We start from the raw sequence: 20,542 nt of genomic DNA, 5'->3' as shown, positions 1-20,542 counted from the left end.
TGATCTTGAGCTTCATGCCCTACAACCCAGGACGCTGCAACACTTACAGCCAGGATGATCTTTGCCAGCTTCAGGCGCAGTGGATCTGAGTCAATGTCTACAAGTTTGTATAACCTCTTCAGGAGCATGCTTCTCCCTTCAAACCTTCTTCCAAGCAGATTTCCCTCACTCAAGGCTTGATAGAGCTTGGTGCAAGCAAGACAAAGGGTTTCTATGTTGTCTTCTACTTGAAGGAGGTGGAAAGGGAGTGGAGAAAACAAGTTAAAAAACAGTTACTAGTGCCACCTTTTCCAGAGCACCTCAATAGCCAACTGGATCTGCACCAGGCTGTAATGAACACTGCCAAAGATGCTGCAAAACAGAGTCAATCCCTTCATTTGACACTCACTTTTAACCACTTGTAAGGCCCAAACTCCTTTCTATATTCCCACCACTCAAGCAAATATAAAGTCTGTAGAAAGCAATTAAATCACCTGTTTAACTAAATCATAGAATCCAGAAGGTTGGAAAAGACCTCAGAGATCATCAAGTCCAACCTGTCACCCAACACCTCCTGACTAACTAAACCATGGCTTCAAGTGCCACATCCAATCCCTTTTTGAACACCTCCACCACCTCCCTGGGCAGCACATTCCAGTGGCCAATTACTCTGTGAAGAACTTTCTCATCATCTCCAGCCTAAACTTCCCCTGGTGCAGCTTGAGACTGTGTCCTCTTGTTCTGGTGCTGGTTGCCTGGGAGAAGAGACCAACCCCCACCTGGCTACAATCTCCCCGTGCCAATGGATTTCAGAGTTCAGTCTTCCAAGGCATAATTTCCTCAGTTGTACTTCACTCCTGACACACTTTTCAGAGACATCTAACACTTTAAACCCAAGCTGAACTTTTCATTAAGATTTCCTCAGTGTCCTGAAGTTAATTGAGCCCTTCAATCAAGTCTGTGCTTAAGATAGTGAAGCACCTTAAAGTTATCACAGAATCACAGCATCAACCACGTTGGAAAAGACCTTCAAGAGCACTGCCTCATCACTGACTAACCTTCCAGTATCTTAAGGGGGCCTACAAGAAAGCTGGGGAGGGACTTTTTGGGGTGTCAGGTAGTGATAGGACTGAGGGGGGGATGGAGCAAAGCTAGAAGTGGGTAGATTCAGATTGGATGTTAGGAAGAAGTCCTTCCCCATGAGGGTGCTGAGAGACTGGCACAGGCTGCCCAGAGAGCTGGTGGAAGCCTCATCCCTGGAGGTCTTTAAGGCCAGGCTGGATGTGACTCTGGGCAACCTGATCTAGTGTGAGGTGTCCCCATCCATAGCAGGGAGGTGGAACTGGATGATCCTTGAGGTCCCTTCCAACCCTAACAATTCAATGATTCTAAGCTGGCAAAGCTATGTTGCCTAAAATAAGGTGATTTAATCAGACAACATCTCTAAACCTGCACTTTAATATATATATAGATATACACACACACACACAATTACAGAAGGTCAGAAGGGACTTCAGGAGGTCATTTGGTCCCCTGCTCAACTGGGGCCACCTAGAGACAGCTGCCAGGGCCAGCTTTACACTGCAAACACACTGAAAGCATTAAAGGCTTCATAGTCCAAGTCCTGTTCTTTTACAGCAAGACAAGTGAGTCTCATGTTTCCAGCAGGCAGCAGTACACAAAACACACCCTTCCATGACCAGTGTTACTCACCACTGTCCAGTTCATGCAGAATTGGTAGGATCTTCATATGCCAAAAGATTTCTTCCTCTCCCCATTCATTCATTCTTGTTTTGCCCTCCAAGCCTCCCAAGTACACTGCAGACAAAAGCACACGTTCAGTGAAGGTTTCACCTTCTGCTCAGATGAACAGCTACAAATCCTTTATTCCCCAGTCAGAAAGTGTCTCCTACTGTTCATTACTGGCTTGTGAATGCAAAATGCAATGCAAGCTCTTCACAGCCTCCTCATCCCACACAGAAATGCTGTACAACATGAAAACACCGAGCGGCTTGCATCATGAGAACAGCATCTTACACCATCGAAAAAGGTCTCCTGAGCATCACTTGGAGCAGGGAAACAATAAAAAGAGCCCAACAAAACTTCCTGACTATCTTAAAGGCTTGCTCTTGAAAAATCCAGGCTCTGTGGTAACTTTTAACTCCTTACCTGTATTTCATATAGAATAAATCTGTCAGTTCTCTCTGTTTCAAGAGATTGCACAAAAATGCTGCTGTTGCACAAGGCATGCCCTGGGGTGTTACCACAGTTGGTGTGTTCATCTCCACACATTAGTGGAAGTCCATCTTAACAGGTGATACAACTAGTATCACTTATCTTGCACAGCTCTCTTATTTCCCAGATCTGCTAACAGCCTTTTTTAGATCTACAAGTAGCTTAATTAATAAACCACTATGCAGCACTGGCAATTGAGTTAAAGTTCTGCTCCAGACAATGTAAGGGCACAGCTGAAATGAGAACACTAAAGTAGTTTGCACTGTTCCTTCCTACCACAAAAGCCACAAATTGACTCTGTTTTCTTTCCAATTTGTAGCTAAACTGAGAGAGGAGGCTGACTTTAACTGTGCATGTGCTTAACTTTATCTGGCCAGCCTGATCTAGTGTGGGGTGTCCCTGCCCATGGCAGGAGAGTTGGAACTAGATGATCCTTGTGGTCCCTTCCAACCCTGACTGATACTATAATAGTTCATAGCCTTACAGAATGGCTTGGGTTGGAAGGGATCTTAAAGGTCATCTAGTCCCAACCCCCCTGTCATGGGTAGAGACACCTTCCACTAGCCCAAGTTGCTCAAGCCCTCATTCAGCCTGGCCTTAAACACCTCCAATGAAGGGGAATCCAGGACCAACCCGGGCAACCTCTTCCAGTGTCTCAGCACCCTCACTGGAAAGAATTTCTTCCTAATCTCCAGTCTAAATCTGCCCTCCTCAAGCTTCAATCCATTCCCTCTCATCCTATCACTACAAGCCCTCATTAAAAGTCCCTTCCTAGCTTTCTTGCAGGCCCCTTTCAGGTACTGCAAGTAAGAAACAACAGTTCATGTATGCATTTGCAGGCATGACCAAACTCCCAGCTAGCAGAAAAACTGGCAAAGCCATTCAGAACAAAGAGAGCTGATTTCATTTTATTGTTTTGTGCCACTCTCCTGCACTTATCTCACATTCATCAGACAAAAACCAGAGCAACCTAGAAGCCCTAATGGCATAATTAAAAAAGTTAAATCATTCTCCTGGAACTGGAGGTGGGGGTGGGGTGTGGAATCAGCATTAATCCTGGCCATAACAATGAAGAGGAAATCACAGAATCAATCAATAAGGTTGGAAAAGACCTCAGAGATCACCAAGTCCAACCTATCACCCAACACCTCATGACTGCTGAACCATGGCACCAAGTGCCACATCCAATCCCCTCTTGAACACCTCCAGGGATGGGGACTCCACCACCTCCCTGGGCAGCACATTCCAATGGTCAATTACTCTTTCTGGGAAGAACTTTCTCCTCACCTCCAGCCTAAACCTCCCCAGCACAGCCTGAGACTGTGTTCTCTTGCTCTGGTGCTGGTTGCCTGGGAGAAGAGACCAACCTCTGCCTGTCTACAACCTCCCTTCAGGTAGTTGTAGACAGCAATAAGGTCTGCCCTGAGCCTCCTCTTCTCCAGGCTAAGCAACCCCAGCCTCTCCTCATAGGGCTTGTGCTGAAGGCCTCTCACCAGCCTCCTCAAAACAGATGATTATAGAGAAAAGCAACATCAGTAGATGTTAAACTTGCCTTGTGTTTCACTCCTGATAGGTTTCTAAGGTGTTGCTGAAAAGTTATGGCACTAACTGTGTTTAAAGCATTACACAAACTGTCCTCAACATTCTGCTGGAGTGAATCACACTTCAAACACACTCAAGCAAAAGAATTCAGCAAGTTGAAGTTCTCAGTGTTTCATAGGTCTTAACCACAGCTTTTCATTCTGGTCAAAGGAAAAGAAATAAATAATCACTAATCAGTCTCCACTTATTGGTTGCTGTTTTTAGCATGTAAATACAAGAGCCTTAGCAACACTGAGCTTCCAGAAGCTGTCTACTGCCTGACTTACCACGTGTAGCCCTTCCACAGAATACTGAGTGGCTGGGAATAGATCAATATTAAAACCACTCTACCTCCTCACTAGGAAAATGTGAAAGCATAAACACAAATCATATCAGAAACCAGAAGTAAGCTGCAAATGAACACTCCCCCCCACCAAGGGCTGCACTACAGAGAAGAAATGATTGGGAATTCCTACTGCTATCCCACTGTTTGCTCTTGGATTAAAGATGAAGTATGCTCAAAGTAAGGAAGCTACATGGTGGGTGAAGGAGCAGGTAGAAGGTAAAGGAAGCTACATGGTGGGTGAAGGAGCAGGTAGAAGGTAAAGGAAGCTACATGATGGGTGAAGGAGCAGGTAGAAGGTAAAGGAAGCTACATGATGGGTGAAGGAGCAGGTAGAAGGTAAAGGAAGCTACATGATGGGTGAAGGAGCAGGTAGAAGGTAAAGGAAGCTACATGATGGGTGAAGGAGCAGGTAGAAGGTAAAGGAAGCTACATGATGGGTGAAGGAGCAGGTAGAAGGTAAAGGAAGCTACATGATGGGTGAAGGAGCAGGTAGAAGGTAAAGGAAGCTACATGATGGGTGAAGGAGTAGATATAAGGTGAGGAAGCTACATGATGGGTGAAGGAGTAGATATAAGGTGAGGAAGCTACATGATGGGTGAGGGAGCAGATACAAGGTAAAGGAAGCTACATGGTGGGTGAAGGAGCAGATACAAGGTAAAGGAAGCTACATGGTGGGTGAAGGAGTAGATATAAGGTAAAGGAAGCTACATAATGGTTAAAGGAGTAGATATAAGGTGAGGAAGCTACATGGTGGGTGAAGGAGTAGATATAAAAAGGAACAATCCTAGTAACACACTATGTTTTTTAATAGCCCATACAAATTAAAACAGAGAAAATACAGCCCCACAGAATTCTAACTCCCCTGACATGGCAAAATATTTCCCCCCTCCTCTGAAGGAAAACACAAGCAGAGCCTATTACAGCCTTCACCAGAAGGCTCCAGAACAATGCAGCTCCTCAGTTCCAGACAAATAGTAATAAAGCATAGAAATGGCAGAGCAGAAACTTCAGGTTTCTACACCAGACTCTTTAAGCATGCACTTGCCACGGCTGAAACGTGCCAGCTATGAGGAAATATCAATCAAAATCTGCTAGGTTAAAGTGAAGGAACTGCATCCCTACAGGGCAATCCAGAATCTGTTCTCTTCAGCACAAAGCACAGCTTGGCATAAATTCCCTAGTTTCTGTGCAACTCTGCCTGTTTACAACAAGTGATGGGCAAACAAGGTGTTAATGGATTGGCAAATTCCTAAGCCTGCATATGGGGAAAATGAGAGAGAATATCAACAGATTCTTTTTAGAATGTGGATGTCTTGAATGTTGTCTCTCAACAGTAAAAAAAAAAAGCAACAAATAAAAATCCATACATCTAGAATAAAGAAACAGTGAATAAAGAAAGAGATCTTTGATCACAACAGTTTGATTGTTTGACTGCTTTTATGGGGCGCTTGGTGCCATGGCTTGGTGGATCAGATGGTGTGGGGTGATAGGTTGGATTGGATGATCTTTTCCAACCTGGTTAATTCTATTCTTTTCCCCGTTTTTGACTGGAGACTGCAAGAAATGCCTTCCAAAGTACCTGTTTCTGGTCCCTTGCAGCCTGTACTTCTTGGCCATGATGAGTTTGTGCCAGGCTTTGTCCCTGGGTCACTGCAAGACACAGCACAGACAAACACAGATCAGGCCTCGGCGTTCAACACGCACTCAGAGCGAGAGCTGCTCATTAATACCTGCCTGGAAGAGCCTGGAAGTTATTTCAGTAAGTCAGTAGGTCAGCTGGTGGTCGGAAAGGACAGCGGGGGATAGAGAACGCTGCTGCAGCGATACTGAGAGGCACCACAAGAGGGCAGCATTATGGAACGCAAAAACCCTTTCCACTCGCACGCTGAAACTGAAAGCTGAACCCAGCCGCGCTCGGAAAGAGCCAATTCTGAGTCCCTCGTCACTGAACTTAAGCTCAGCTAGCCTCAAGCTGCAACTTCGTCTGGTCACAAGGACAGTGGGGTTTATTATTTGTTTTTTTATCCCTGAAAGAGTGAACACCTTGAAAAGATGTGAGGAGAAGAATGTCCAAAGGACCAAACACTGGAAAAGCAAGAGAATAACAACTTCACTCACCTCGTACTAACCAAGCTATATTCAGACATCACTGCCTTCAGAATTCTCTGTAAGCACGACAGTGTCTGCCTATATGAATGTGGATGCCTGAGCTTGCTGCCCTCCAAAGAAGAACTCTGTAACCATACCCTGCCTGTGTCTCTTCCCCCACAATGCCTATCCATAGGATAAATCCAAGAAACCTCAAAGATAGGCACAGATTCATAGAATGGTTTGGGTTAAAAGGGATCTTAAAGATCATCTAGTCCCAAATGCCCCTGCCATGGGCAGGGACACCTCCCACCAGCCCAGGTTGCTTAAGCTCTCATCCAGCCTGGCCTTGAGCACCTCCAAGAGAAGGCATCCACAACCTCCCTGGGCAACCTGTTCCAGTGTCTCACTGTACAGAATTTCTTCCTAATATCCAATCTAAATCTGCCCTCCTCAAGCTTAAAGCTGTTCCCTCATGTCTCATCACTACAAGCTGCGATGAAAATTCCCTCCCCAGATTTCCTGCAGGCTCCTTCAGGTACTGGAAGTCAGCTGTAAGGTCTCCCTAGAGCCTTCTCTTCTCCAGGCTGAAGAGCCCCAACTCTTGCAACCCACAAGATGTGTCAGGACCAGAAGCAACCAACTAGAACAGACACTGAAGCAAAGGATGTGGAACACTCATCAGATAGAAACACCACATGTGACACGAAGGGTAAGGCCACATCAAAGTCTGAACTGCTTTAAGATAAAGGCTTGGTTGGAAGAGGATTTGTACACCAGTACCAAGCAGTTTAGAGAGCTAGGTGAGCAGGAAAGCAGATTGTTGTACTGCTGATGTTCACACAGCTATTTGCACTTTGGAGGAACATCCTCCCAAGTTCAACAGCTTCCCTGGCACACTCTCTGTTCTCAGAAAAAGCATGCACTGGCCAGCACATAAATTGCTTCTCTTTAGGGAATATGCACAACTGATGTATTTAGTGAGAGGTTATAAATCCCTTTACCCATCCTTACCACACTGCCAACTCCATCTCAGTTACAGAAACTTCTGCCTTTTTTTTTTTGGTGAGCTTTTCATTCTCATCCAGGGCTGAAACTTAAGCAGCAATATCTTGTTAAGAACTAGGCAGTTAAAATGTAATCAGCCTGCTCTGAAAAATAAGTTACCTACTATTGAAGGGAACTGGCTTGTCAAGAGAGTGGTTGCCTTGGAAACAAAGTCAATTGGCAGAAATCTGATCATCTGATAAGGGACTCATCAAGAAATCAACTGACAGAGGCTCTGATGATTTAGAGAGGGGGGGAAAAAAAATCTGGCAACTGTATCACCTCTATCCTTCTCAAGGAAGGGAGCACATAGTAGCCTCTCTGCTTTCTTGAATGTACACAGACTATGAGGACTTGCAAAAGTAAGGTGAGTCAGCACTGCAGTACTGTGTTCAGTATTTTTCCCTGGAGAAAGAATGCATAATCAAGTGAAAGCTGCATTTATTCACAAACTCTGCATGTTTAGCTGTTTACTTGCTTGTCCTTGCCATGAGAATGGTGAAGCTGCAAACTCTCTCCCCCTTCAGTGGCATTCCAGGGGAAAAACTACATTTCTAAGAACTGCATCCCAGAGGCAGAGACCTGGGCTGGTTCTCTCCAAAGAAGATGCACACAACAGCAAGGTCTGATCCACAAATGTGCAAAGTCTCAGTACAGGAACAGTGCTTCTTCCTCATACTGCAGAATCATGCAATCAACCACGTTGGAAAACACCTGAGAGATCATCAAGTCCAACCTATTACCTAATACCTAACAACTGAACTATGGCTCCAAGTGCCACATCCAAGCCTTTTATGAACACCTCCAGGGATGGGGACTCCACCACCTCCCTGGGCAGCACATTCCAATGGCCAATCTCTCTTTCTGTGAGTTGTTCTTACAACTTTGGAAGGCAAAACTAGAAGATATGCAAGTAGGAGAAAACCAGAGGAGCACAGTAACTGAGATAGAATGAGTTTTTGAGGAGCAGGAATAACAGGGGATGGAAAACAAAAGATAAGGGCAGTGGGCATAGTATCTGCCAGTGCAAGATGTCACTTGGCTTTGCTCCTCCAGAGATTGTGAGCCTCTTCTCTTGCACCCATGTAAACTGAATCTGTGGACTCTCACTTGAAGTAGAGATAAGAGCTGGGACCATCCCATGGAAACCACGAAGGCCACTCAGATGCAGGCAGTGCATAGCAACAAGGGAGCAAAAACCGTGACTGAGACTCTAACTATAATTGATACCAAGGAGAGGAGAAAGGAGCAGTAGTAGAATGGCACATCATTTGCAAAAACACATTGACAAATAGGCCAACCACTCTCTGACTCATCCTAAAGATGAGCAAATAACAATCCCTCTCTAAGCACAATCATGGGCATAGTCCATTACTTATGACAGCTCCAGTGACAGAAAGAACGTAGCCCTGCATTTATACAGGCTGTTGATGAAGAGCTTCATGCACATGTTAAACAGCAAGGCTAAGAAGAATAGTGGAGGTTGCTGAAAAACTTCTACATCCTTTTTTTATCCTTCACAGCCTGGGCATTTTCTGCCTCCCCCTGAAAATATTAGCAATATCTATTTGTGGCAGGTTAATCTTCAAGCAAGCAGACAACAGACAGCCTAATTCTAACCACAAACACCAGCCTAAATATATTGGAGTCTGAAAACCACATCATCATCATCTTCCTATCTTGACTCTTCCATAAGCATTCTTATGCTAAGCAAAAAATCAGTCTAAATCCATCATTGCTCTGGTCTTACCTAGACTGGTCTTTCTTTACACCTTTCATGGCACTCTCTCCCATCCTAGAGCTACCATGAAAATGGTAGTAAGGACTCTCAGGGTCTAGATCTCCCAGATTTCCACTGAAGTGGAAAGTCCCACTTTCCTATCAGCATCCCCTAACCTTACAGAAAGGGAGGCACCCTCCTGGAAGGGCAAGGGTCATCCTTTCTCTGGGAAACACTGTAGAAAGCTCTGTCTGAGGAAGCTTCCCCACCACTGGATTGCTTCTCTTAAATGAATGGTATCAATACCTACTGGAACTGAGGGAAAGATTAGTTAGGGGTGGATTCATTTCCTGTGTCCATGTCTGCATGAGAGCTCCAGAAGTTGTGAAAACCAAATATATATACACAGACACAAGAAGAAAAGACAAACCCTGAAAGAAGCCTGGAGAATCTGCAGCAGTGCCAGCTGAACCACACAACAGACTGATACCTGCACCATGGCATTCACTTCAGAGATTCACCCAGAGCAAACCAGAATGGTTGTTCCCTGTGGGAAAAAGGGAAATCTCTCTCTCCTGTAGGAATCCTTTCCTCTGAGGAGAAAAGGAATTAATATTGTGGGCACAGAATAGTTTAAGCAGCCAGAAGGGACTTCCAGTATTCACTTGTCCCTTTTATCATTTTCTATTGGAGCATTCCAACACTCTGAGAAGTCCAAGGAAGAGAAGCCAGTCTTGTCATAGAATTGCTAGGGTTGGAAGGGACCTCAAGGATCAGCCAGTTCCAACCCCCCTGCCATGGCCAGGGACACCTCACACTAGATCAGGTTGCTCAGAGCCACATCCAGCCTGGCCTTAAAGGCCTCCAGGATGAGGCTTCCACCTCCCTGGGCAGCCTGTTCCAAGGATTCTGTCCAACAGGCATTTATTAAGGGCAGCAATGGTGATAGAAACCAGGGCATAAGATATCTTCCATATAGCATCTTCTAATCCTTTGGTAGCTATTTATAGGAAGCACTTATTAAAAGTCTAGAGCAGGCCACATGGGCATCAACTGCTTGCCACCAAGCTTCTCCTCATTGAGGGCACCTATGTTCCTAAGGAGTCCTGGAATGACATCGAAGCTTTCAGAATATTGAGACATTGGAAGAGGAGAATAAAAATAATTCATCTTTTCTCACCAGGGAAACTGTTGCTCTTCATCAGCAAATCTGCCATCCCTGTTGACACTCCTGCTGAAATATATGAATGCAGAAAACATCTCAGAAGTTTCATTTCTGTAGCAATCACAATAGATGGCAAGGCACAACGGCTGGCAGAAGATGTAAACAAAACTCAGCTTCCTGATGACTGCCTGTCAGAAAGTGCTCCTTGCTTTCCTGAGGCAGCATGCCAGTCAATTCAAATCTGCTCAATTAATACACCTGTTCCAGTCTAACTAGGTGGTGATTTGAGCAAGACAATTGCCAACAAAATGGCAAATAAGTCCTTTCTCCCAAAGGTCAACTTCTCTCTTTGCTCCCAGCGTCTTTCACAAAGCAGCAGCGATTTCATTAGCGCTGTTCACTCTTTTCAGCAGTCCTTGGGACAACAAACCAACCTAAGATGGAAAATGAGCAAGTCTCTTACTGGAATAAAATGCCTCCCTTCTGTTCTCTTTGAAGCCAGTGTAATAGCATTGATGGCAGGAGTCTGCCATGCTACTTTGGCATGCTCTACAGGGTCACCATTAACACAAACAGCTGCGTTAGAAAAGTTCTTTGGGTGCCCGTAGAGGAACTGTGGGGCAAGGGGAATAAGGAGCCTCATGCCCCTTCCCCTTTACTATTTCTGTCATCTTACTGCTCAATTCTTGCCAGGATCTTCAATCACTGGGATGAAGAACTGAGGCAGGCACAACTGCTTCACGTGGTGAATGACAGGAGTCCAGCTAATAAATGTTTTCTTTAAGCCTTCATCCTATTCTTCCTGAACACAATGTGCTTTAAAATAGAAAGGATCTTTTTACCTTATGTAAGGTGCCTCAAGTATTTATGACATAGGAGATGCAACCTAATCAAAGCAATCATCTAGTGCCTGAAAATATGTTCTGTTGAGAAAGAATGGCAAAACTCTGCCAGTGCAGTGACCCCTCCATGGGACTGGAATCTTTTATGTACAGCTCCTATCAAGACCAAACTCAACAAACTATTGAAGGACAGGTTGGTGCTAACTTTCAACTGCCTTGTCAGATGAAGAATGACATCTCTGAACTCAGAAAAGGACATAGATCAAGGCCTGCCTGACTCATCAGTAGTACCATCTGTGAATGCTGAACCAATTTTATTGGCACAAGTATTAGCAATGAGTTAGAATGCCTGAGAAGAGCTGAGATTACCTACAGCCATTCCATCAGACAACAGCACAAATTGCTTGGGCTGGTAATAGATGAGGGAATCTTTGTCCTTTACCAAAGACCTTTCATATTAAGCAGTTTCTTACCGACACTTTTTGGGCAGGTTAGTCTTCTGAGAGTAAAAACTTCCTAAGAACATAAGTGTAAATATGTTTCCTCCCCCCCCCAGTAGTTTTAATGCTTTAAAACAGTGAAGGTTATGCATCATCTTCAAATTCCATCCATGTTAACCATTTTGATCCTTACACAACTTGGACTAGGCAGGTGGTTGTGTGGAAGGCACACAGGCTCATGCTCAAGCAATACCAACCTTTCTCCTCTCAGCTGAAAGAAACCTTTTCCTGCTGTCCCTTTCAGAAAGTCCTCCCTCTCTGATCTGCTGATATGCTCATTACAAATGAATTGTCTACTTTCATCATTGAATGCTGTGGGTGACCTTTGCTCTGCTGAGCAGTTCTTATGACTTCTGCAGAGATTACTCATTGCAGCTGGCTCTTCACATTCCAGCTTCGCTTGATCTGAAACAGCCCAAAATAAGACATTTTGTCCAAGTGTTCTGACCCAGTACACCCAACAAAGCTCAAAATCAGTCTGTCATATTGCATTATCAACATTTGCCTGTACCATCCAAAAATTGCTTGCATCAATTGAAAAGGTGAGAAAGCCTAAGACTACTCAGAGCAAAGTAAAGTTCTTACCAACATCATTTCTTAAAGCCTTTCAGGTTTGTGTTTTCACAATTTAAAACCCTCCACTCAAACTGATTTGATTTTTTACTTCATTTTTTACAGCCAGGTGGACTGGAGCTTGTGAGAGCAGTGATTGTATTTCAGGGTCTGAGTATTAGGAAGGAATTCAAGCAAAAGGTAGCTGTTGATCTTGTACCTTGCTATGCAAACATGGTAAGAACCTGCACAAAAAGAACCTTACAAAAAACATCTGTAGGATCCCCAAAGGGGAGAAGAGGCAAAGCCAGGCTAGAATCATAGAATCAATAAGGTTGGAAAAGAGCTCAGAGATCAGCAAGTCCAGCCTATCACCCAACACCTCCTGACTGACTAAGCCGTGGCTCCAAGTGCCACATCCAATCCCTTTTTGAGCACCTCCAGGGATGGTGACTCCACCACCTCCCTGGGCAGCCCAAACTTAGGTTCTCAATTTCTCCAATTAGCAAAATCAACTCATTAAAGGTAATGGATTCAACTCTGTGTAAGGGTACATGACAGGAATATTTACAGAGTATGTATGTAATCATGAAGGTTAGGAGTTTTGGGGGGCAATTTCTTTTGCAACGAGGTGAACAGTGGGATAATGCTGTTTAATAATGGACAATTAGTAACTAAGTGACAATCCCAGACAACCTGAAGAGTTGTCATTACTGCAAGTGAATCTCCATTAAAGACAGAGTCCCAGCACATTTTCTTACAAGCCAGTGTGCAGGAAAACAAAGTGTCAACTCATTTCCCATCTGCAGGAAAATTGCTTTTAAATCCCACGTTTAGCGACCTCTATTAAGTCACCACTAATGAAACTCTTCACAATAAATACAATGTAGTTGGAGGCCTGTCAAGACACATCACTCCTTTTCACTCCTCCTTTTGTGCTCAACAATCCACCAGGGAATCTCCCTGGATGATGTCACCTCATTATCTCTTTAAGCATTTCAGCATTTAGTGTTCGTTTTAGCCATTGAAGAAAAACTTCCTGTTGAAAATTACATTAGGTGGAAACCCTGCGGGGAGGAAAGGAAGGAAACCTAGAGGGGGAAACCAAACCAACAGAAAAAGGAAAGGAAGGAAACCTAGAGGGGGAAACCAAACCAACAGAAAAAGGAAAGGAAGGAAACCTAGAGGGGGAAACCAAACCAACAGAAAAGAAGGAAAGGAAGGAAACCTAGAGGGGGAAACCAAACCAACACAAGAAGGAAAGGAAGGAAACCTAGAGGGGGAAACCAAACCAACACAAAAGGAAAGGAAGGAAACCCAGAGGGGGAAACAAAACCAACAGAAAAAGGAAAGGAAGGAAACCTAGAGGGGGAAACCAAACCAACACAAGAAGGAAAGGAAGGAAACCTAGAGGGGGAAACCAAACCAACAGAAAAAGGAAAGGAAGGAAACCTAGAGGGGGAAACCAAACCAACAGAAAAAGGAAAGGAAGGAAACTTAGAGGGGGAAACCAAACCAACACAAGAAGGAAAGGAAGGAAACCTAGAGGGGGAAACCAAACCAACACAAGAAGGAAAGGAAGGAAACCTAGAGGGGGAAACCAAACCAACACAAGAAGGAAAGGAAGGAAACCTAGAGGGGGAAACCAAACCAACACAAGAAGGAAAGGAAGGAAACCTAGAGGGGGAAACCAAACCAACAGAAAAAGGAAAGGAAGGAAACCTAGAGGGGCAAACCAAACCAACAGAAAAGAAGGAAAGGATGAAGTTCTTCCCCATGAGAGTGGTGAAGCCCTGGAATGGGTTGTCCAGGGAGGTGGTTGGGGTGCCGTCCCTGGAGGTGTTTAAGCCCAGGCTGGATGAGGCTCTGGCCAGGCTGATCTAGTGTGGGGTGTCCCTGCCCATGGCAGGGGGGTTGGAACTAGATGATCCTTGTGGTCCCTTCCAACCCTGACTGATACTATGATGATACTATGAAACCTAGAGGGGAAAACAAAACCAAAAGAAAAGAAGGAAGCCTAGAGGGGGAAACAAAAAGAAGAAGGAAAGTTGGGAGGGGGAGAAAGAAAAAGGAAACCTGGGGGCAGGGGGGGGGTTGGGTGGAAAAGGCATTTGAGTAGCTTTCAACTCACTTCCAGAAGTGAAAGCCAGCATAATTTTTGGAAATCACACCTTCAAAACTGCCTTAAAGCCATTGAAGTATTTGTTTCAAATTCACTCTGAAAGCACAGCAGGTCCTGTTAATAAACTAATTCCTGTAATGATATTGAAAGCCATCGTGCAGTTGTTTTTGTAGGAAATAGGTCTCACCCTTACTCTGATCAGGAGGAAGCACTTCAGCAGGAAGGAAACTTTGCTGAGGTCTTCTAAGCAAGCGTGCCCGAGCCCTGCTGACTTTCCTAAGCTCTGCAGCATCAGCAGGAGGCTTGGGAATGGAAATGGGAGAGTCTCCATCTTCTGCAGAGGCAGGCAGCACTGGTTTCTGTGACAGAGAGAAAGAAGATGTTGGAATAAAAGCACAGTTCATTTCATTTTCACCCCAAAACCACCAGAAAACCAAGTGATTTCTGCAAAGGGTTCAGTTGAGGGTAGAATAGGTAAGGGTGGCACAGGTTTGCTCATTAAGGAATTTTCACACCTAGAATCTAATCATAGCATTCCACTCACCAAGCCAGACACCTATAGCACTGTCAGCACTGAAAGAAGCTTCTGGAGATCTCTGGGCAGCCTGTGCCAGGACTTCATCACCCTCACAGGAGTGTTTCCTGATGCTCAGAGGGAACCTTCTGTGTTTCAGGTTGTGTCCATTGCCTCTAATTCTGCCACTAGACAGAGTCTGGCCCCAAGCTCTTTGCACCCTCCCCTCAGGTGGGGGTACAGTCAATATAGCCTCCTTATACTGGTAAGATGCCCTCCCTGAGCCTGCTCTTCCTCCAGGCTAAATAGTCCCAGGTCTCTCAGCCTTGCTCCAGTCCCTTCATCACCTTTGTGGCACTTCTCTGGGCACTCTCCAGTTGCTTGTCTCTCTCTTGCACTGGGAAGGCCAGAATGGGACACAGTACCTCAAAAGCTGTGACCTCAGCAGTACTGAGCAGGTGGGGAAGAATCACTTCCCTCAACCTGCTGGAAACACTCCCAGTGCAGCACAGGATATACCATTGGCCACCTTCTCAGCAGCAAGGGCATGCTGCTGGCTCTTGATGCTTAAGACCTTTTCCTATCTTACACAGGAACCCTGACTCCAGGAATCCATCCACTGGTTCTTGTTGATGTCATTTACAACTGTCATGCAATACAGCAATATTTTAAACACTGTATTTTCAAGGGTTGTTTTGGGGGGGAGAGGGAAAAAAAGACAAAACTGACTTTGTGAGTTTCAGAGTAAGATGCCGACAAGCTCCCACTTCTCCCCAGCCCATGCAAACCATATCCTTTCCTAGCACTAGCAATGCACCCATTTCTATCTCAGTGATGCAAAGGTTTCCAGAGTACTCACATGGTCCAACGGGCAAAGGCGAACACCAGACAGCGGTCTTGATTCAGCCAAATCAAAACTGGATGCATGAAGACTTGCACAAAGAAATCAAACACAACATGAATAAAGCAGACACTGTGTGTGTGGTGTTTTGATTGCATGCTTTCTCCCTCTGCCAATGAGTATGGGGAAGAGGAGAAAGAAGAGTGACAGCGCTTTTGCACCACTACTCTTCTTACATGAATGCTGTTTAGCTTTGGTATCTGGGACTCCAGCAGCATCAAGGGAGATGAATTACAAGATCACCTGCACACCTGCCATGACACCATTTCTTTTTCATACACATCTACCAGGAATTCTCAAATGTAAGCTTAAATTCATGCATCCAGCTGTGGTTAGTGCCCAAGCACAAGATGCAGAACACTGCAAGGCAGAAGTCTGTGCAGGCACGAGCATGCTCCTTCCCATACACAGTCAGGGCAAGCATGGATGTCAGCCAGAGGGACCTCATTACCTGGTCACCAACAAACAGCAAGGGCACTCTCAGGCTCTCATTCTCTGCAAGGGCACAAAAGGAGTATTGGATACATTGAGTGCCTCAGGTCATGCTGCCATGAAAACAGCATGGACACCAACATACAGGGCCACTGAACCATGCTTCAGCATCCTCTCTGGCATGCTTGACACCAAATGTGATAAATACAGCTCATATCCCCTCCTTACAGTCATCACAGAAATGGAATACAAGGAGAGCTAAAAAAAAATAGGATTGGGGAAATGGATTTCAGGAGCCCAATGTACTTTCCTTTCCCCACCTCTTTGCCCCAAGAGACAGCTCTCTTGAGCTCTGTGAATTACAACTCCTGACGAAAGTCCACACAGAAATACTTCTGAAGTAGCGGAAGTTTTGCTTAAAAATGAGCATTTCAAACTTCAAGACCTATAATTAGATATCAAAAAAACCCACAACAAACCTGAGAAAGCCCTGGAAGTGGAAAGCTCCACCACAGAGCCTGCGTGGAAAGCTCCACCACAGAGCCTGCGTGGAAAGCTCCAAGCTTTCAGAGTTTAAAGACTACCCAAATTAAAAGCATACCATTGTCTTAAGGAAAAGGTGAGTCGCAGATCATTTTCCTATGCTATCCTCCACTACTGTAATGATTGATTCTAGTAGCTCTAATCCATGGGAACCTCCTGGTCATGTAGATTAACACCAAGAAGGATCATTAGAAGGTGGCACATGACATGATTAGGAATCGAGATTAACACAGGGTGGTGGTGGGGAAACAAACCACCAGAACTGTAATTACAGAATCAAATCTCTTGTTGCTAAAGGATATTATTACAAAACTCTTAAAGCCAGAGTACCTGAAAACCGAAGGGGGTCTGCTCTGAGGAGCTCGTGAAGATGCGGATCCAAAAAGTTTCCTTTGGTCCTCGGCAGGTGTGAGTGGTCTCCGAGTTCCCAGCGTCCGTAGAGCGTTTCTGGCTTCACTTACAATCTCAGAACTGCTCTTCTGCCTTGGCACTGACAGCCTGTAGAAAGGTTCTGCCTGTCCTGTGTTTCTGTACGCTGAAGCTCGCATTGCTCCGCAGAGTGCTCCACGGACAAACCCTGTGCAACAGACACAGAAGGCACAGAACACACACTAGTGGTGTCCCCCAGGGATCAGTGCTGGGCCCCATGCTCTTTCATATCTTTATCAGTGATCTGGATGAGGGGATGGAGTACATCATCAGTAAGTTGGCAGATGACACCAAGCTGGGGGCAGTTGATCTGTTAGAGGGTAGAGGCTCTGCAGAGGGACCTCGAGAGGCTGGACAGATGGGCAGAGTCCAAGGGCATGAGATTGAACACATCCAAGTGCCAGGTGCTGCACATTGGCCACAACAACCCCATGCAGTGCTACAGGCTGGGGTCAGAGTGGCTGGAGAGCAGCCAGACAGAAAGGGACCTGGGGGTACTGGTTGATAGTAGGCTGAACATGAGCCAGCAGTGTGCCAAGGTGGCAAAGAAGGCCAATGGCATCCTGGCCTGCATCAGGAACAGTGTGGCCAGCAGGAGCAGGGAAGTCATTCTGCCCATGTACTCAGCACTGGTTAGGCCACACTGAGTCCTGTGTCCAGCTCTGGGCTCCTTAGTTTAGTAAAGATGTTGAGATGCTGGAAGGTGTCCAGAGAAGGGCAACCAAGTTGGGAAGGGGTTTGGAACACAGCCCTGTGAGGAGAGGCTGAGGGAGCTGGGGTTGCTTAGCCTGCAGAAGAGGAGACTCAGGGGAGACCTTATTGCTGTCTACAACTACCTGAAGGGAGGTTGTAGACAGGCAGAGGTTGGTCTCTTCTCCCAGGCAACCAGCACCAGAACAAGAGGATGCAGTCTCAAGCTGTGCCAGGGGAAGTTTAGGCTGGAGGTGAGGAGAAAGTTCTTCCCAGAAAGAGTAATTTGCCACGGGAATGTGCTGCCCAGGGAGGTGGTGGAGTCACCATCACTGGAGGTGTTTAGGAAGAGACTGGATAGGGTGCTTGGTGCCATGGTTTAGTTGGTCAGATGGTGTTGGATGATAGGTTGGACTCGATCTCAAAGGTCTCTTCCCACCTGGTTAATTCTATCCTATTCTAATGCTAGTTTTGAACTGCTAACTGTTCCATCATCAGTGGTGTGGTAGTTTAAGGCTATGCCTTTAAAATTTTTTCAGCAGAAAAGTAGTGAAATGTGAATAAACCACTATTGGGTGTGAAAAGGGAAACACAGATCATTTCAACCCACCACAAATGGTTATGCTACCACAACAAAGTTAAAAGGGATACTGTAACAAAATCCTAGGCAGTGCTGAGGTAGTGGCAAACAAGGCTCATTGATGCTGCATCTCCCTCGCTCATTTCTCAGTTCTGTATGAAAACACTGAAGAGCAGAAAGCATCTGCCCCGAAGGACCTTTAATTCCTTAGGGGGAGCTAAAATACACCACACTCACTACCACAATGCTCTGTGGGCCAAATGTGATACCTTCCAACACTACAGAAAATCTGTTTCTTAATACCTGGCCACATATAAAACATCACAGCCAAACGAGGAATTCAATAATATATTGTCAAAAGACACTTTCTTTCCAATGAACTCGGGAAACACCCAATGTAAGTCATCAATCTTACCACGGGCAGCTTCTTGATAAGTGCAAGCAGTATTATTATCAGCAACTGAAGCACAGTCACAGCCAAAATGCCTTCAGCTTGATGAAATTCTGAAAGAGAAATAATTGCAATGAAAAAAGAAAGGAGAACAAAGTTCGGAGAAACAGAGCCCGCAGCCGAGCGCAGCTCTCGGTGCAGCCATCAGCCACCACAGCCCCGAGCTACCTTCCAGACGAGCAGCACCTGTGCAGCAAAAGCCTGACCCACCCAAACCGAGCACGGCTCAGTGCAGCCATCAGCCAGCATGGCCCTAAAGTACCTTCCAGACGAGCAGCACCTGTGCAGCAAAAGCCTGACCCACCCAAACTGAGCATGGCTCTCGGTGCAGCCATCAGGCACCACGGCCCCAAGGTACCTTCCAGACGAGCAGCACCTGTGGAGCAAAAGCCTGACCCACCCAAACCGAGCACGGCTCTCAGTGCAGCCATCAGCCAGCATGGCCCTAAAGTACCTCTCAGACGAGCAGCACCTGTGCAGCAAAGCCTGACCCACCCAAACCGAGCATGGCTCTCAGTGCAGCCATCAGACACCACAGCCCCGAGCTACCTTCCAAACGAGCAGCACCTGTGGAGCAAAAGCCTGACCCACCCAAACCGAGCATGGCTCTCGGTGCAGCCATCAGCCAGCATGGCCCTAAAGTACCTCTCAGACGAACAGCACCTGTGGAGCAAAGCCTGACCCACCCAAACCGAGCATGGCTCTCAGTGCAGCCATCAGGCACCACGGCCCTAAAGTACCTTCCAAACGAGCAGCACCTGTGGAGCAAAAGCCTGACCCACCCAAACCGAGCACGGCTCTCAGTGCAGCCATCAGACACCACAGCCCCGAGCTACCTTCCAAACGAGCGACACCTGTGGAGCAAAAGCCTGACCCACCCAAACCGAACCCGGCCGCTCCCCGGAGGGCACAGCGGGCAGCAAGCTACCGAGAAACGGACCGGGGGTTCTCTCTCCGGCCACGTCCGCAAAGCCTCCCGCCCCACTCACCGCACAGCCCAGCCCCCGACGGCGACCGTTACGACCGGCAGGGCACCGGCTGCTGGTCACGGCGCTCTGCCTGCCCAAAGGCACCATCGAGCCCTTCTCCGTAGGGATGGAGGGGGAGGGCCTGCCACCGCCGCCACCGGTCTCTGGTCCCGATTTCTTCCTCCCTTTCCGCTGCAGGCGAGCCCCGTGCCCGACGGAACCGGCGCCCTCTGTTCCTATGGCAACCCTACACAGCATGGCCACCGGGCCCTGCGCGATGTGCTGCCGCCGGGGCAGTGCCTCGGGGTCAGACGGGACCCTCACTCACCTCCGCCGAAGGAGAGCGCGATGCTGCCGCCGCCGCCGCAGGGCCGTTAATGGCTCGAGCGCTCGTCCCAGCGCACCTGTGGCGCGGGGGTCCGGCAGCCCGCAGGCTGCCACAGCGCCGCGCAGCACCGGCCGCGCATGCGCAGCGTGACCAGAGTGGCCACGGCGAGGAGCTCCCGGAGGGCTGGGGGCGCTGGGGCATGCTGCGGGGAGTTTGGGGGGCACTGGGGTAGTGTTGTGGGGGTCACAGCCACTTCCTAAGCAGGCTGGCGACCTCGCACCCCGGGGCAGTGAGGGGGTCCTGCTGCAGCGCTGGCCCCTCGGACGGTGGTTTTCTTGGAAGCGGTACAGGCTGGGGGCTGACCTGCTGGAGGCTGACCTGCTGGAGAGCAGCTCTGGGGAAAAGGACCCGGCAGTGCTGGTGGACAAGACTAACCATGAGCCAGAAATGTGCCCTTATGGCCAAGGAGGTCGATGGCACCCTCCGGTGCATTAAGAAGAACGTGTTCAGCAGGTCGAGGGAGGTTCTC

At 46.9% G+C, this 20,542-nt stretch overlaps 1 protein-coding gene across 1 annotated transcript in view; it reads right to left on the bottom strand.

Annotated features, from left to right (window-relative positions):
* Positions 1-18,764, bottom strand: part of ARMC2 (armadillo repeat containing 2) — a 56,086-nt gene extending 37,322 nt beyond the window's left edge. Inside the window, exons 1-9 of the mRNA XM_068160499.1 lie at positions 18,682-18,764; positions 16,898-17,144; positions 15,551-15,623; positions 14,371-14,536; positions 11,701-11,908; positions 10,177-10,227; positions 5,721-5,791; positions 1,693-1,797; positions 48-223 (exon numbers count right to left, since the gene is read on the bottom strand). Of these exons, the coding sequence (XP_068016600.1) occupies positions 48-223; positions 1,693-1,797; positions 5,721-5,791; positions 10,177-10,227; positions 11,701-11,908; positions 14,371-14,536; positions 15,551-15,623; positions 16,898-17,115 (1,068 nt within the window). The 5' untranslated portion in view covers positions 17,116-17,144; positions 18,682-18,764. The remainder of the gene's footprint in view (positions 1-47; positions 224-1,692; positions 1,798-5,720; positions 5,792-10,176; positions 10,228-11,700; positions 11,909-14,370; positions 14,537-15,550; positions 15,624-16,897; positions 17,145-18,681) is intronic.
* Between the last annotated feature and the right edge of the window lie 1,778 nt (positions 18,765-20,542).

Source organism: Melanerpes formicivorus, unplaced genomic scaffold (assembly GCF_026170545.1).
Source record: "Melanerpes formicivorus ecotype bairdi unplaced genomic scaffold, bMelFor1.0.p_v2 SCAF_50, whole genome shotgun sequence".
NCBI classification, from domain to species: Eukaryota; Metazoa; Chordata; class Aves; order Piciformes; family Picidae; genus Melanerpes; species Melanerpes formicivorus.
The sequence above is the reverse complement of the archived record's forward strand: the minus strand, read 5'-3'. Positions and strand labels throughout refer to the sequence as shown.